The sequence below is a fragment of the Oryza brachyantha genome, chromosome 8, assembly GCF_000231095.2.
Source record: "Oryza brachyantha chromosome 8, ObraRS2, whole genome shotgun sequence".
Lineage (NCBI taxonomy): Eukaryota > Viridiplantae > Streptophyta > Magnoliopsida > Poales > Poaceae > Oryza > Oryza brachyantha.
The window spans coordinates 1352527-1370647 of NC_023170.2; the positions used below are offsets into that span (position 1 = coordinate 1352527).

Sequence of the window (18121 nt, forward strand, 5' to 3'; positions counted from 1 at the left end):
TCGTATTATACTTACATTTCCTTGGCTAGCTGTTATTGTACATGCCACTTGTTCAGTTCTCATGTATCCGGCTAGTACACTGTTAGTGATTAGAACCAAATTTTTGTGTCACCCCGGACGTTAATTTGCTCGCCGTTTTTGCTGGCTGACCGGCCTGCCTAAATATGAATACTGTACGGTGGGGCTGTGGTGATAGAGAATTTAGAGAATTTAACATCAAATTCACTTGTCTCAACTTCTTTACCATCTAATCCCATGTGCTCTATAATATGTCACTAGGAAGGTTAATTAGTCTATTTGGTACCACTTTCTCTATTTTTCACCTATTTTATATTTCCTAATTTTATTTAGTTATTTATACAATTTTTTAGACTTCTTGACATTTTTTATCCTAGGCCCACCTGTCAGATCCGTAGAGAGATATTCTCTCCTTGGATCCATCATTCTGCCCGTATCTCCTCCTTCACTGGCCCCGCTGCCACGGCGTTTCTGACACTGTCGAGTGCTCCACCGGCCTATTGCCCCGCCGTCGAGCGCCACAATGCGATGGAGCTCTGCTTGAAACCACATAAGGAGCCATCTGATATCTTCAAGTCTGAATGATTCATATTAGGGAAGAATGCATCCTTGCATTTGCTGCACATCACAACTAGATTGTTCATAAGATAGCACAACGAAATTGTGACTCTGAGAGCATCGGTTCAGTTGCATGCATATTATTGATATTTAGAAATCGATCTTTTCATGGCTTTCTAGAGGTCAAAGAAAAAGATGTACTGTAGCCATTTTTCGCATGCTGGTTACAATTGGTCTTCCGTGCTATTTGGCCTGCCTCCTCCTGAGTCCTGACACTGCACAACAGGTTAAAGGGTAACATGACGCCATTATGCATCACCTTCACTATGTACAGCGATGTTCTGCTCTTGAAACTTTGAGCTTTACTATGGGACGGCGCTCAGTGGCAGGGTCGATGGGGCGACGCCTATCGAGCGATCGAGGCGCTGGCGTAGACTGGCAGCGGAGACTGTAGCGCTAGGCGTCGGTGGGACGGCGGGCTGGTGGAGCACCGCTGGCATGGACAACGGCGAAGAACATCGCGGTGGCAGGGTTGGTGGAGGAGGGGACACGGGCGACAACGACACTGAGTCTTGGTGTACAGTATGCTCATGGATAGAACGATCTATTCTCTCTTTGGATCTGACAGGCGGGGCCAAGGGCAAAAGTCTCCACAAACTTGAAAAAATTGTATAGACGAAATTAAGAAATATGAAATAGATGAAAAATAGAGAAAGTGGTACCAAATAGACAAATTAACCTTCATAGTGATATATTGTAGAGCACATGCGGATTGGGTGGTAAAATAGTTGAGGTGGGCGAATCTGATGGTAAATTTTCTAAATTCTCGTGGTCGATCCTGTGATCGTTAAATAGTGATGTGAAAGTGTGAATCATATAATCTGTACATGGTGCTGATTCATACGTGAGGTAGGTCACGACCAATAGGTTGTTCCGTGAGTCAGGGTAAAAAACATATCAAATCACCTCTAAATTTCGAGTTATATCGCTCAACAGTTTTTTCATATCAAAATCTTATAGCTCTTGTGACGACGGTCTGTATGCTAGAAATAGAGTCCTAGCATAGTATATGTATATGTGTATGTGTCGTGGTTGTTTGGATGAGGCCGTCGCCGCCAACCGCCTCACCTCCTCCAGAACCGCGTAGTCCAGCCCAACCGACGGACAGACCTACTTACACATACCACCGTGCTTATACTTTCGTCCTCGCTTCATGTAAAAGGATCAACCCATAAGTCATATGGTTCGAGTGATGATGCTTTATAAGTTGGTTCCACTCTTGCTAAACTAGCAAGGTGGTACTAAACATACGCACACAGCTCGCATGGGCCACACAGGTCATATATCGGGCCAAGATGTCACACACCCACCTTTAAAGGACTACATGTCCTCGTCAGTCTAACTTACCCACAGCCACACAGGAATACATAGGCATCATCAGTCTAACTTACCCACAGCCTCGTCAGTCCAACTTACCCACAGCCACACAGGAATACATAGGCAAATGTACAGGAACACACCCTCACCCAGGATGTCACACACCTACCCTCAAATGACTAGACGTCCCCGTCAGTCCAACTTACCCACAGCCACACAGGTATACACAGGCAAATGTCCAGGAACACGTCCTCTCTTAGCGCACGTCCATACATCCAGTGTTAGCGCAATATGCCATGTCATGTGCCTCACATAGAGCCCACATGCGCCATGCGCCAAATGCCTACACACAGACCCGCATGCATAACCGCGAGAGTCGGCTTTGATACCATTTTTAACAACCCGTCTCCAGAACCGCATAACCCAGCCTAACTGACGCGGTGGTGGTCGAGCGGTTCATCCAAGAAATCCTAGTATGCTCATTCGAGTCGATCGGCTCGACACCGAGTGGCGCATCCTCCCCAAAGATGAGGGTGGGGGCTATAAGACAGCCCCATTGCAGCTGTGTGTCGGGCCGTGTTGCCTTGTGTTCCAGGTCTACCAGGCCGGCGACAAACTTCCTGAAATCTTGAAGAGGTTTGTCATAGAGGAGGACCACATATTCATGGGAGCACATATCTGCAACGACTTTAAACGACTAAAGGAGGACTGCGGCATCACAGATACCAATCCGAGGGACCTTCAATTAATCGTACCGGGACTTAATGAAGAATATAGTCGTCTCGTTAGTCCTAGTCGGCCTCGGTCATCACTCGAAGCGATTGGAGCAGCAACTACCTCTCTAGAAGAACAAATACTTCAACCATAATTAATTTCTAGGGTGTGAGGATTTTGACAACCAGTCAGGTGGAGTACGCTACCAAAGATGTATTTCTGTTGTTTGAGATCGCCAGACAAGTTGAGATCAAGCATGGTTTTCACAAGCTGAGATTGCCGGCGGGTCTTTCCCTGGAGGCGACGGCGGCCGGGGGCAGCACCCCTCCTACCACTGTCAGGTCAGCCCCGACCTCTCACATTGTCTTCAGTCCTGGTCTTCTTGCTTACTGTTAATTATCTTGTTTGAGTAATTTTATAGTCTAACAAAAAGTAACGAAAAATATCTCGAGGTACCGGTATCTCATGGTACCAAATCGTTTCTGATCGTTGGATCGTACGTCCTATCCAGCTAGATCCTATGAAATAATTTGGTATCTACCGGTATCTCGAGATACTTTTTGTTAGACCGGAACAAATCTCATCTTATTTTTGCAGGCCGGGACCCTCCGGAGCCGCTTCTCGATCTGGGCGGGCCGGGACCGACGGTCGCATCGCATCGACGACGCTGTTGGTTGGCGTGCCCGGCCGCCGCAGAGGTGGAGGCGAACGTAAAGCTGCCACTTGCGGCGCCGTTGGGCTCTACGAGCGATGAGTGACCTTGGCCCAGCGTCGGCGGAGGCTGAGTCGGGGATAGATGTAACTTTTGTTTTAAATAGAAGTAACTGTGGTTTAACATGAAAGTAAGTTTGCGTAACTTTTGTTTATATAAATGTAACTATGACTAACTGCAGATTTTAGTTTTGTTTTATATAGAAGTAACTTATTGTCAATTACCAAGCATGCATATATGCAAATTCTTTTAAGCAACATTAATATCGTAGAAGTTAATCAAATCAACACCCCGCAAGAGAATTAATTATGCATATAAAAAGAAAGGGAGGTTCATGCAGTAAGAAAGCAAGGAAGAGTCAACGTAGTCACGCCATTCTTGAAATTTATGGGAAGGAAAGATTACAAGTTCCATAAAACAATTTAACAAAATTAATACAGTAACTTGCATACAAGAAAAACGTATAAAATGTGTAATAGAGATATAACTTTAACAGATCATTGTATTTGTGTATTTTCAATCAACTTACTGTCCCTTGCAAGAAAAACTAGCAATATACTCGTACTAACACTACGGTGTCATAATATTTTCATTCATATATTATTTAATTTCACTCGTTAAACTATTTTTTCCAAAATAGATCTAATTACAACTTAACTCAATTCAAGTCATATATAACATACATGTGCTAACATATGGTGATATTTAATAATAGAAATCAAAGGATTGAAATAAATTTATATTTCAAATATTACATAATTTTATCTATCCATAGTTATATTCAACCAAATAAATGTCATGACTATACGTGTACCATCCAACATACTATTAAGGTATGTCTATACTCAAGATATAATACATAAATTTTTTTTGAAGACACGCGCATCAATCCTTAATACAATGAAATTAGGATCCATCTTCTAATTCATGTAAAATGAAGTATTTAGGCAAATTTGTGCACTTCCAGTGAACAACGTTCTTTTATCATAATCTAACCGAAATGAAAAAAATCTTATATACAATTAGTCATAAATCTTAAGCATATGTGTATATATAGCATAATTATATGAGCTATATACCGTATAAATTTATAATTATAGAAAGTTTATAATATATAGAAAGATTTTTTCTATGCATGATATATACAAAATTTCTAATACAAGTTTATATTTTATAGAAAGTTTCTAATATATTTTATCACTCTAGGGTAGATTAGATGATACATGAGCATATATATTAAATAAATAATTTAATTTGGACCCAAACAAGTTGTTTATTTATTTTACGAATGACTTATGATATTGTATATTTGCAATAAAATTTTAAAAAAATACAAATGGTCCATCATAGCTCCGAAATTTAACGGCGCCTAAAAAACCGCACGAAGCAGTACAAATACCAATGTGTCAAAAAATAGGTCTCATAATTACCTATGAGTCAATTTGAACACACATGTTTATAATTTAAATAATATATGCATGTATACATTACTATTTTATACTCGCTCTGTTATATACATATAAAAAAACAACGCGTAAGTAATACAAATATTACTGTGTAAAAATATCTCCCGTTATTTAAAATTTTTTTAGCTCAAACGTACATACAAATATTAGATTATATATATATATATGTGTATATATATATATGGTACATCATGTAATTAATATTCGGTCTATTTTTATTTAACGCCGTTGATTTAGGAGTCTAGGGTTGATCACTCGTGTTGATATATACATATAAAAAATTATTTATTTATGAATTTGATTCATTATTAGTTTTGAAAAAGATGAACGATTAGATGAAGATTTGACCGAGATATGGCATGGTAGTATTTCTAATACTCCCTCCGGCCTTTTTATAACACGGTGATTTTTGGATCTATATTTGACTAAGGTTTAATATATTAAATTTGATGTGGGGAGGATAGATAAAAATTATGCATAATTTTGGGAGCCGGTAAATAGAAGGAGGATAGATGGTACGTGGACGTCCGATTTGATGCAAATGATGTCCGTCGTTGGATTTATCCAATAAGTAAATTAAGTTCGCACATTACAGATAAAAATAAAATAAATAAATAAATAATAGAAAAGGAACGAAAAATCAACAGCACTGCACGGGATATGCGGCGTATATACGGTTTCTGTAATTTTTGTTTTTGTATAAGATGCATAAAGTGCTTTCTATTTTTAGGAAGGGAGCAACGTCTGATAGTTATTAATCCATGTCCTCTCTGTAAAAAAAAATCCACGGGAAAAAATCCTGGCCTCACGAGGCGAGGAATTTTTTTCCTCACGTGCGTGACGGGGCGCCGTCCGTCTCCTCTCCTTCCTCTCGCACGCCGCCGCCTCCTCCTCCTTCCTCTCGTCAGGACGCCGACGCCTCCTCCTGCTCGCAAGGCCGCCGCCTCCTCCTGCTCACAAGCCGCCGCCCCCTCCTGCTCGAGACCGTCGCGCCTCCTGCCCTCTCGAGACCGCCGTCGTCGCCGGCCAAGAGCCTCCCCGCGAGACGTCGCCTCCCTTCGCAAGACCTCGTCGCCTTCCTCTTCGAGATCTGAGGTTAGCCCATTCTCCTTTCTCCTCCTTTACTTCCTAGGGTTTTGGTTAGTGTTGTGACCTAGGCTATGTTGCGGTTCTTGATTTGGTAATGTTGATTTGGCAAACAACACATTGACTGACAGCAATAGCACGTTGTAGAGCAATTGAGGAACTTACAGATATATAAGTAATAGAGGCAAACTTCATAACAATTTGTAGAAACAAAAACGAATTTGATGGCAATATATTTTCTTGGAAAGAACAAATAATTTCCATGGTTCTCAAATAGATATAGTACTCTGTGTAATGAAACTTATTTGTAAAACAATATATGTAAAATGAGCATTTTCACAATGAGCTGCACCCATTGGAGGATGATGGCTTACCTAAGAAAATAGCATTAAAAAATATTGAGTGACATGCAGTTGCAGAACAAACACCATTAGTTAACAGAAGATGTCTGCAGAATGTTTCTGCAATTGCGATGTTTCATGTCACTAACCTGCTCAGCGATGAATGTAATACCCTGGTGGTTAACCATCTCATATGTCTCCCCTAGGATGGGATTGAAAGGCTTCCAGGTACGCTGGTATGCAAAGTAGACCGATACAGCCCATGTAGCTGAAAATTTATTTTAGAAGATCAAACAAGAAGTACATAGCAAGGTAAAGGCATTGCTCATGAGGGAAGATGCAAACTCACAGGCATATACCATACACATGTATGGGTCTTCACATTCATCTGCTTTGTCTAAATGTTCACAGTATTCCATCAACTGCATTCAGAACAAGCAGCTAAAATCATTAGCAATCAATTAGTGTGCGCCTGATAGATCTAATTGCATTCATACATTTAAACTAACGCTATGGTGTCACAATATTTTCATTCATATATTATTTTATTTTGTTAGTTAAACTAATTTTGCCAAAATAGATCTAATTGCACCTTAACTTGATTCAAGTCTAACATACATGTGCTAACATATGGTGATATTTAATAATAGAAATCAAAGGATTGAAATAAATTTTATATTTTAGATATTGCACAATTTTATCTATTCATAGTCATATTCAACCAAATAAATGTCATGACCATACGTGTACCATCCACCACCATGATACTAAGGCATGTCTATACTAAAGATATAATAAATAAAAATCTTCTTGAAGACATGCGCATCGGTTCTTAATACAATGCAATTAGGATTTATCTTCTAATTCATGTAAAAATGAAGTATTTAGGCAAATTTGTGCACTTCCAGTGAACAACGTTCTTTTATCACAATCTAACCAGAATAAAAAAAAATCTTATATACAATTAGTCATAAATCTTACGTATATGTGTATATATAGCATAATTATAGGATCTATATACCGTATAAATTTATATTTTATAGGAAGTTTCTAATATATAGAAAGATTATTTCTATGCATGACATATACAAAATTTCTAATACAAGTTTATATTTTATAAAAAGTTTCTAATATATTTTATCACTGTAGGGTAGATTAGATGATACATGCGCATATATATTAAATAAATAATTTAATTTGGACTCAAACAAGTTTTTTTATTTATTTTACGAGTGACTTATGATATCGTATATTTGCAATAAAATTTGAAAAATACAAACGGTCAACCATAGTTCTGAAATTTAATTGCGCCAAAAAAAACCGGACGGAGTAGTATAAATACCAATGAATCAAATAATAGGCTCCGCAATTATCTATGAGTCAATTTGAACACACACTTGTTTATAATTTAAATAATGTATGTACGTATATATTAAAAAAATTATTTTATACTTGTTCTGTTAATTCATTCATGTTGATATAAACATATTAAAAACAACGAGTGAGTAATACAAATATCACTTTGTGAAAATATCGCCCGTTATTTAAAACTGTCAGCTCGAAACTTACATACAAATATAAGATTATATATAAACAAATATAAATGGAACATCATTTAATTAATATCCGGTCCATTTTTATTTAACGCCGTTGATTTAGGGGTCTAAGGTTGACCATTCGTGTTGATATATACATATTAAAAATTATTTATTTATGAATTTGATTCATTATTAGTAAATGGACTATGAGAATGACATATAATATTCTATGTTTGCATAAAATTTTTGAAAAAGACGAGCGATTAGATGAAGGTTTGACTGAGATCTGACATGGTGGTATTTGTAGTACTCCCTCCAGCCTTTTTATGACACGTTGATTTTTGGATCTATATTTGACTGAGATTTAATATATTAAATTTGACGTAGGGAGGATAAATAAAAAATGCGCGTAATTTTGGGAGCCGGTAAATAGGAGGGTAGATGAAACGTGGACGTCCGATTTGATGCAAATGATTTCAGTCGTTGGATTTGTCCAATGAGTAAATCATGTTCGCACACTATAGGTAAAATAAATAAATTAGTAATAGAAAAAGAAAGAAAATCAACAGCTCTGCACGGGATATGCTGCGTAAACACGGTTTCTGTAACTATTTTAGTTTTTGTTATAAGATGCATAACGTGCTTTCCCTTTTTTGGAAGGGAGCAACGTCCTATCAATTTATTAATCCACTCCCTCCCTGTTTTAAAAGAAAAATCCACGCTCCCTCAAAAAGAGAAAAATAAAGGGAAATAAAATCCTCCCCTAATTCGATTCCAATTAGGTTGTTCTGCTTCTTGTTATTCTTCGTATATTATATTATTCCTCTTATCCTTCCTCCCAAACCCTAGACTCTTCCGCGGCAGCGACGGGGCGGGTTCTTGATCGGGTCCGCGGCGGCGACGAGGCAGGTTCTTGATCGGGCTAGCATGGCGACCACATCTCAGGTACACACGTCGTCCCTAATTCTTCCGATTGCAATGCAACCGTGCTGTACTATGCCCCCTTTCCGTACGAACAACAAACGGAACTGAACCCTCCATCGGTCTCACATGGTTCTTTCTCAGAAGGTAGTCGCTAGTGGCGCGGCTGCGGTGGAGCAGAATTTTCCCACTGTTGCAATGAAGCGCAAGCAGGAGCTCACCTGCGACTGCGAGGAGAAGGCGCCCACGAATGAGCCAGGTTCTTCGAGCCCTAATCGATCCATCGAGATGATGGGGGAGGAGCAAGACCAAGAATCTTCTTCTAGTGCTGAAAGATGTGCCGACGACATGGAGGAAGATTACTGTGAGTCATGTGTTCATCCTTTTGAGCCAGCAGTGCATACAACCTTCATTCGGTGGATGCAAATACCAACCAACCAAAATTAATCTGCCTTGCCTTGTTTTACAGTGGATGACAGTACCATCAGCAGCAAGATGGAGGATGCGGATGAGCAGTCCGCTATGCAGAATCAAGTAGAGTTGCCCTGGGAGGAGAAGGTGTACGAAGTTCTCAACATCGTTCGTCGCCAAAAGTTTGCTGAATATGACCCCAAGCAAGATGGGATTGTATACACCCGTTTTGCTGCCGGAATATAGCCTTCTTCGATCTCGACAGAGAGTGTGTGTACATTAGTTTCCAACCCCTTGTTTTATCTTAATAGTTCCTTGTCCATCCCTACAGCAAGTATAGTTGCATACATACATCAGATGGTATGTATGTTCATCTTAGGCATCAATAATCATGTGTTAAAAAAAGTTGCATTCTTGAAATTGTTTCCAATGCAGCAAATATTGGGCCAGGGCCACCAATTCACTCAATCCCTTCATCTGATTACTTGTGGTTGATGGACTCGGTCAATGTCATTGCTATCAAGGTTGCTGAGAGTGACTTATCTTATCCTATCAGAATATATGGTACCATTCTAGCAAGGGATCAGCAAGACTACAGATGTGTCTATTTATTCAGGCGTGATAAGGAACATCCCCAACACATCGCCTCGCCGGTATGCATTCATTTATCCCTCCATCTACACTTACTAATCAATCCAAATACTATTGTTCTTCCCTTACAAATAGACTGGCACACACCATCCATGGTAAAGTGCATTACCATATTTCTGTGAACTTTTGACTAGTCAAGTTACTTGATTCCCATTTTCTAAAAGAACAACCTAGTATCAGTGGGAGATGCAACCTTATTTGTCACATCTCACATTACTTGATTATTGGGATGAGACAGTAGTTGGCAGTGGTAAAATTTTGAGAGTGTCGGATCTTCTAGTGGCATCTAAGTAATCCCATTTATTTTGGTTATAATACCTAAAAGCTCATTTCTTTATGTGCTATCTACCCAAATTTCACTTTGGTTTGATATTTATGTCATCAGAATTTATATTTGAGTTATTGGGCCTATCTATTCCTTTTTCTATTGTTTTTTACTTGCTTTTGCTTGAATCCATGTGCAGGAGGATATGATAACTTTGACAGGCCCATATCGAGCACTCGGTTCGACAGATATTATAATTTTTGAGATCAACTTAAAGGTTTTGGGCGAAGGCAATGCTACCAAAGATTTCAGCAAAGGCGTGATAGAACACAGATGTGTCCATCATACAAAGAAACTCATGAAGTTCAAGCTAACAAGTTGGCTGAGCACAGTAGAATTGATTTATACGCCTGTTCAGTTTGCTGTACAAGCTTTTATTGCAGTTAATGTTTTGGAGGGGCTATCTGATTTTAGTGGTAAAGTAATTGCTTGGACTACTAAAAATGAGGAGAATGAGATTGTTCTACATGATAGCCAAGTGTCAGGCTTTTCAAATAAACTTAGAAATAATGGATCTGTTGAGTTAACTCGTCATATAGTAGCAGTCCCATTGGATGGAGAGCTGGTGATCAATGTTATTTTGTTTGATGGTGACCATGAAGATGAATGCTTTGAATTTGTTTTAGGACTCTATGACGAAGAATCTACTTGCAAGCAAAGCTGTTATGAGCTGCAGGTGAAGGTCGCCTGGACAGGTATACTGGGACAGGAAGAAACCGAGATTTGGAAGAGGATCGGTGAGCATGTTTTTCTGGGTGATTGGGATTGAACTTTGGGAAAAACAATTGCTACATCTCAACAGGGAATGCCGTGTGTTATGAATCTTGTAATTAAGATTGTGCACCTTAATCTTCAGTTAAGTTGATCCTGCAATAAAATTTGTCCCCTGGAGTGCTATAGTTTTAATGTTGACAAACATGTTTTTCCTTCAGGACTGCAAGTTTAATTTTTTTTGCATGTATGGTAAATGTATCTGGCATTGTGCTCATATTTGGCAGCTGTGCTCCAACGTTACCATTTGTTATGCCAATGCCAATGTGATGCTTCGGTCTTTCACCTGTTTCGGTTAGCTCTTGTCATTTTATTCGTTGTAACCAGAATAATGAAATCTGAAGAGTAGTTCTAAATTTTGCTGAAATCATGGTTTAAACTGAATTTGTGATAATAAAAGCTAGCTGAGAACTTGAATAGTTAAACAGGGTAGACTGGAACCCGTAGTTACATCTCGAAAATGACACAGCAGCATAAACATGTGAAGTTGGTGCGTTAGACGGTGGTTAAAAAGGCTATTTAGCGAATGTTCGTGAGTCTGTTTATACGAACGCTCACGCTCACTGTTTATTTTTTTAGTATATGATTTGTTTCCTTTTTTAAAAGTTTATACATGTAAAATTTGTATCATCAATATTGTTTGTAAGTATATGTAATTATATATTCGACTTCAATTTTAGACTAGAATTTGATTTTCAATTTTAAATTCATCTGTTTATATATCTATATTAAAAATCTATACTTGCTAAGTTTATACATGTAAAATTCATACGTTAAAAGTTTATGTGTAATGTTTATATGACTAAAGTTTGCACATGTCACCTAAATAGAGAGTCCATGCGTTTTGGTCTCCGCGCGAGCGTACTCTAAGTAGAATCACCTTCTCGGGGTGGTATCACGGTGACCATGTTGGCGCGGGGAGAAAAGAAAATGAAAATAGAAAAAAAAAAGATAAAACTGGTAATTGTGATAGATATCACTAAACCGTGTGACAAGTTTATAGTTGCACTTAACTTCATGGCAAATTAGCGATGGCTAATTAATAGTGCGTTTGGTTAGTAGTAAGGTGGGATGGAATATGAATATCCATATTTTTAGGGATATGGTGATCCAACTATGAACATATTTAATTACTAATAAATAATATTATTAATTAATCAACATATATCTGGTACTAATTAGTATAAATTAACATATAAATATATCATCACTAATTAACATTAATTTAAACTTGATAATTACTAATTAATAATAAAACATGTTAATTATCACTAAACCCTCACTAATAAATACCGTTAGTAAAAGTGGATGAGCACATGCACCCTTCAATGGTGCATTGGTGCTAGCCATTAAGCAACAAAAGCCGGGTGGACACCGCGTGCAGCAGCGGAGACTACTCCGATATCTCTTCGAGCCAGTGTATCTTACTCTCCCATCATCATTTTGCTTTTTGGAAGATAGCAAAATCATGTTTTCTCTCGATAAAAATAATTTATGGACAGAACTTTTATATACGTGTTTATAAAAAATAACCAAAAAATCAAGTTTTAAATTAAGTTTTAAAATTTAAATTTTAGCTTATAAGCAATCGTAACCGCAAAATACGGGAACCGTAAAATCTTGATTTGTTGGTCGCAATTACGTTGGTTGCCAGCCGGATACATGCTAATGAAAAATCTTCCTTTCCTTCTGCAACTCCTTGTGGTTGCAGGGCATGTCGGTGTGAGTTCAGAGACGGTGCATGTGAACGAGCAGTGTGCTATGGATATCATTTCAATATTTGTACTGAGCTCAAATCGGAGGTGGAGCGAACCCAGGGGCATTGAGATCCTCCGCAATCAAAGGTGCTGACATGTGGACCCACCGAACCCTAGGACCATGTCGACCAAAGAGAATTGAAACAGAGAGCTGACATGGGAGTAGAAGGCGCTGAAGACTCTTCTCACGTTCTTCTTCTTCAACAGTTAACTGAATTTTAAGTAGTTTTTGGAGGTAACAAATCGACTACTATATCAGACTTTTGATCTTTGAATAAGTGTTCATACTTTGATACAGACAGTCCTCTGTTGGCAGGACCTCCTAAGGTAAGGAAAACATCGTATAAGAATCAGGTTTGCATATTCTGAAACCTGATGGATTGCTACAGCAAGGTCAAACGGCAATAACATACATCTACAGAACCTAGTTGATATGTGTGACGTACTCTGACTGTTTAGAGCGTACAATAGTACAAAATGGTACGCTAACGTATACCCTTCACTTCTTAAGCATTGTTGTACAAAATGTCTTCCCTGCTGATTGGTAGGAAGAAAAAAGAATGTATCCAAGGAGAGCTGGCCAGCTCATAGGAAAAGCGAGAGCTCCTTTCTCCTGTATCACAACTCACAAGCGCATCCAACAACCATCAGTATATTTTGTAAATATAACAGATGTATGCATTAGCAAGCTTCAGAATTATATTACCTTCAAAAATCTGTTCAAAATGTCTTGGTGTTCAGTGTTATGAAGCTTCTTTGGTCGAGATCGATGATGTCTCAACATCCTGTGGGCTTCCTGGGTTGACTTTGTTATCAGTACCCTGCGGCTCATTGCCTTGAGGTTTCACTTTGAGCTTGTGATTGTTGTATGCAACAACACCTGCTATTGCTGTGGATTGAAAAAAAATGGTGCAAGAGAAATTAATCTATGAGCTCAATCTTGGACAGGGTGTAAGAGAGAGTATGAAGCTAAACCAGTGATAGAAAATCCAGTATAATACCTATGGCATAGCCAATTATATTTATAAAGGTAAGTTGTGTATCAGCAAAGATAGCAGCAGAAAGCAGCACCACGGTCCAGTCTCTCACAACTCCAGTAACACGAGCTGTCAGTGCACTAGTTCGGGAAATGACAAGGAAGACAGAGAGATTGAGGATGAAAGTGCACATGCAGTTTAAGAACAATGTAAATGGTGGGAAGTTCCATGAGACGCTTTCATCCATCTTGGGCTTCTCTAAGAACAACCAGGGAATAAAGAGACACAAAGCACTGCAGGGAAATGATAGGATAAAGTTATAACAGTAAACAGTTCTCAAGTAAATTAATTATGAGATCGAGTGGTCAAGGTACCTGCAAGGGCTAACATAGTACATCATGGAAATCAAGTTAAGCCTAACACCTTTTTTCTTCAGAAAAATCTCAATGAAAATCAGTCTTAGTGCTTCTGCAACGACTCCACCCATCTGGTAAACCACCCCAACCCAGCTGATTGTAATTTCACCAACAGAGGCCACAATAACCCCAACGCTGATGACAGACATGATAGCAAGCATTTTACAGCTCATTTCTTCGAGGCCAAAGGCAGCTCCGAGGAGAAACACAGCTACAGGCACTACAGTGCTCAAACAAAAAGTACATTAACATCATAATCCGAATTAATAAAAATTTGTCACCTGCAAATCAATCAAAAACCAGACAGATCACATACTTATTGCCTTCAACATTTGTGCAAATGCAACAGATATGTAGAGGTATGCACTGTTCCCTAGCCAGAGTGTCATTGCAAACATTGCTCCAATTGGAATGACTGAACTAATATATCTGCAAGTTCAGGTGTACTTGTAAGAATGAAAAAATTCTGGATTTCAGGTACTCACTATGAACAGCACAGGCAAGCAATATGCCAGGATTTCAGTGTTATATGCTAGTTAATAAACATAAAAGGGAAATACTTCTTCTGGAATATGGTATTGGATCCAGATAGAAATATCACAGAAGACAGAACATCTAAATTTGTTCAGATTGGTAGCTGCAGCCAAATAATGAAAATTGAACCATTCAAAAATAGTACAGGCAAGCATACTCATTTTTACAATTCAGAATTAAGAAACCTCGATCCAGTCGAGATCCAGGGACAGCCAATTTCAAATGACATATATTATTTTCTATCCTTATATATACATATTAAGTTATTCTCCCAGTCATAATCTTGACAAAATTGTGAAACCCGCTTGATGATCTTGAAAATTTAAGCATAATGTATTTTAGCAATAAACAGCAGGACAGGTTTCGAGAAACAGTTGTTTAACAGTTATCCATAATCTTTTTTTTTCCCCTTAATATGAGACATCTGTACATGTTTTGACAAAAATTTAACAATGTTATCAAGGAAATAATAACATTTATTAAACATATACATATGAATATTAGAAGAATATGGTAGCTTTATGCAAATCTATAAACTTTATTCCACTTGTTCGTTTAAGATAGACAGACTTGCAATTTTGCAAATGTCTTATTCATGCTGTGATGGTTCATGGAACATGATATACTGATGAAAAACTACTGTACAAACAAGAAAATTATACATGATCCATGACTTACATATCAGTAGTCATTCCCTCCTCAATCTTTACAATCTGGGAAATATTGTCAAACCAAAGGGAAAATAAGTCTATCGATTTACTGAATGCCAAAAGGCTATTGGAACATGAATGTCAATTATTTCAAAGATTAGGGATTATCAGCAGAGAGCCAGAGAGCATTTTTTCAAATGTACACGAGTAAGTACCTTGAAGACCTTTGTAATTGTAAAGCACACTACAGATGAGAAGACCATGTGCAGCAGAGTTAATGCCACTGGATAGGGGAAGTTGATCTCTTTTGAGGATAAAACCCACTGCATCGGATCAAAACAGGGTTCTAGTTAATAAGGAAAAATAATTTGTAGGTAGCTGTGGCAACAATGATGCTGTGTTGAAAAGTTGTTCATGTAAGTTGCTACTTGAAGATAAAATTAAGTTCGGTATTGTAGTAAACTGAAAGATCATGCAACTACATGTGTAGGAGAAAAAAAAATCTATAGTTGAGACAATTTTGACAGTCCAACACTGTACTACTTTGTCAACTGACAGTAATTTTGTGGCAGTAGCAATTCATACATACTGAGTGAGAGTAGAAATTGAACCCATAAATCAAACTAGGAAGCCAAGTTGGAATCATGTGTTCAAGGCCCCTAATTCATATGAGCATCTAGTCATTTTACTAAAAAGAAGCACAAGCAACCAAGCAGTTATCAATGTCTGAAACTTATTTGTGCATATGGAAAAGCCAGTACCACTTTTTTCTATGTGATATTTTGTAGTCTTGTTATTATTGGTGTAGACAGAAATAATAATAAAAGCCATTGAGCAAATCGATGTTGTGGTCTACAAATGTCAAACATTAGTGCACCAGACCAAACTAAAACCATGAGCTTCCTGTGCTTTGCACACTTTGGCAGCAAAATGAAGACAATTCCTTATTACGGAAGTACCTTTCAACTGTCATACAAAGAAAGTCAACCTTTCCCACAGAAAGAGATCTAGGTTTAGCAGTGAAACTAAAGCCAGAAAAAGATTACTCTTATGAGGATCAACAGATCTAAGATACACAGTTTTTGGAACTCGGCAATGGCATTAAAACTATCTTGCATTAATGCCTAAGGTGACAGGATTAACCGCCTCAGGAAAGAGTATAATTTCATTGAAATATGGGTTGCTGATTACATTTCCCATAGTCTGTATATCTTGCCTGAATACTGAGAAGTACATGACAGATTCTCTCCCAACTATAGGAGAATGATGAGCAGAAGAGGGCTGAAGAATCAGTTGAGCTCAAGCATGAGTTATGCGCGCTACCATCTTCAAATCTCGAAAGCGCTCCCCATTTTATTTTATTTTTCAATTCCCCTCCCACGGCGTCAGAACTCAAAACATCCATCTCGCCAGTACGGAGGCAAGCGATTCACAGTTCAAAACTAGAACCATCAAAATCCTCCAATCTCATCGGGCGACACGGCCGAGGTGAAACTAGATGGGAACGAAAAAAGATCCGGAATCCTTCCTAGCCATTTCGCACGCCCACACCATACAATCACCAGATACTAAACCCAAACCCCCACCCAAAAAAAAGGAGGAAGAAACCCCCGCCGTGCCGCAGAGCAGAGGCCGGCGGGCGGGAGGACGGGATCGTGTGTCGGCTGAGGAGGGGGGGGGGGGGGGGTGGGGGACTGGTTGCTTGTTTGCTTGCTTGCCTTGTTGAAGAAGATCTGGCCGCTGGAGATGGCGATGTAGAAGAGGAGGTGGAGGTAGGTGACGGCGCCGTCCCTCCACGCCCCCCTCGCCGCCGACGAAGACGACGATGTCCTCTCCATGGCCGCGCGCTCCCGCTGCTACGAATCGAATACGATTCGCGTGGCGTGCGTCGTCATTCGCGTGCTCCCGTCACCAAGGAGAAGGGTAGGCAGCGTGGGGCGACCCCTGGGCCCACTAGTCAGCGACACTGCTCAGGTCAAAATCTGTTCGTGTTTTTTCTTTGGCGGTAGTCAAAATCATTTTAGTCAGCGTTAGGCACGTATGTACATACATGAGATTTAAGTGGCGTTCAGTCGGTCAAATAAAATTTTTTTGCATGTCACGTCAGACGTTTGACCGGATATCGGAAGGGGTTTTGGACAAGAATGAAAAAACGAATTTCACGACTGGCATGGAAACCGCATGACGAATTTTTGAGCCTAATTAATCCATCATTAGCGCAGGTAGGTTATTGTAGCACTTATGGCTAATCATGTACAAATTAGGCTTAAAAGTTTCGTCTCACGATTTCTCACATGACTGTGTAATTAGTTTTTCGTTTTATCTATATTTAACACTCTATTTAGGTGTCTAAAGATTTGATGTGATGTTTTTGGGTGAAAATTTTTGGAACTAAACTGGGCCTAAGTTGGTCATGTCGTGCGGCCTAATTGCGGGCAACATATAGCCTGCGTTGTTTCTGCTCGCTCGATTTGAAATGTACGATTCTCGAACAATTAAACGGTATATTTTTAAAGAGAGGGACTACAGCATGGGATTCTATCGGACCAAATAGTTAAAATAGAACGAAGAAGAGAAACCGTGTCCGTGCATCACCTACGTTGTTGCATGCTCGCATGTCGCTGCATGCCTTCATGTTGCCCACGTCCGCCCGCCTCCATCGTCGTTACGTGCCTCTCGCCTCCGCCGTCGCGCATTCCACCCACCTCCATGCACCCCACGTCCACCCGCCTCCGCCCCACGTCAGCTCGCCTTTCGCCTCCGCGCTTAGACGCATCTCACATATGATACCAGATGATACCGCTGGTATGATACCAGATGATACCACTTCATCTGTTATCATAGCGTCGCGTGACAAAGAAAGCTCAAAAAGATACAGATATCACATGGTATCAGGCG

At 39.2% G+C, this 18121-nt stretch overlaps 1 protein-coding gene and 1 pseudogene across 1 annotated transcript; one reads left to right on the forward strand and one right to left on the reverse strand.

The window, feature by feature from the left end:
• The first annotated feature begins 8156 nt into the window (after positions 1–8156).
• Positions 8157–11169, forward strand: LOC102705093 (annotated as a pseudogene).
• Positions 11170–12815: 1646 nt separating this feature from the next.
• On the reverse strand, positions 12816–17120 carry LOC102707234 (probable sugar phosphate/phosphate translocator At3g14410). The gene is made up of 8 exons (XM_006659739.3): positions 16942–17120; positions 15439–15546; positions 15252–15286; positions 14356–14468; positions 13998–14259; positions 13648–13916; positions 13353–13535; positions 12816–13259 (listed from the first exon to the last, which is right to left on the reverse strand). The coding sequence occupies exons 1-7, from the start codon at positions 17059–17061 to the stop codon at positions 13390–13392; spliced, it is 1053 nt and encodes a 350-aa protein (XP_006659802.2). The 5' UTR covers positions 17062–17120; the 3' UTR covers positions 12816–13259; positions 13353–13389.
• Positions 17121–18121: the final 1001 nt, after the last annotated feature.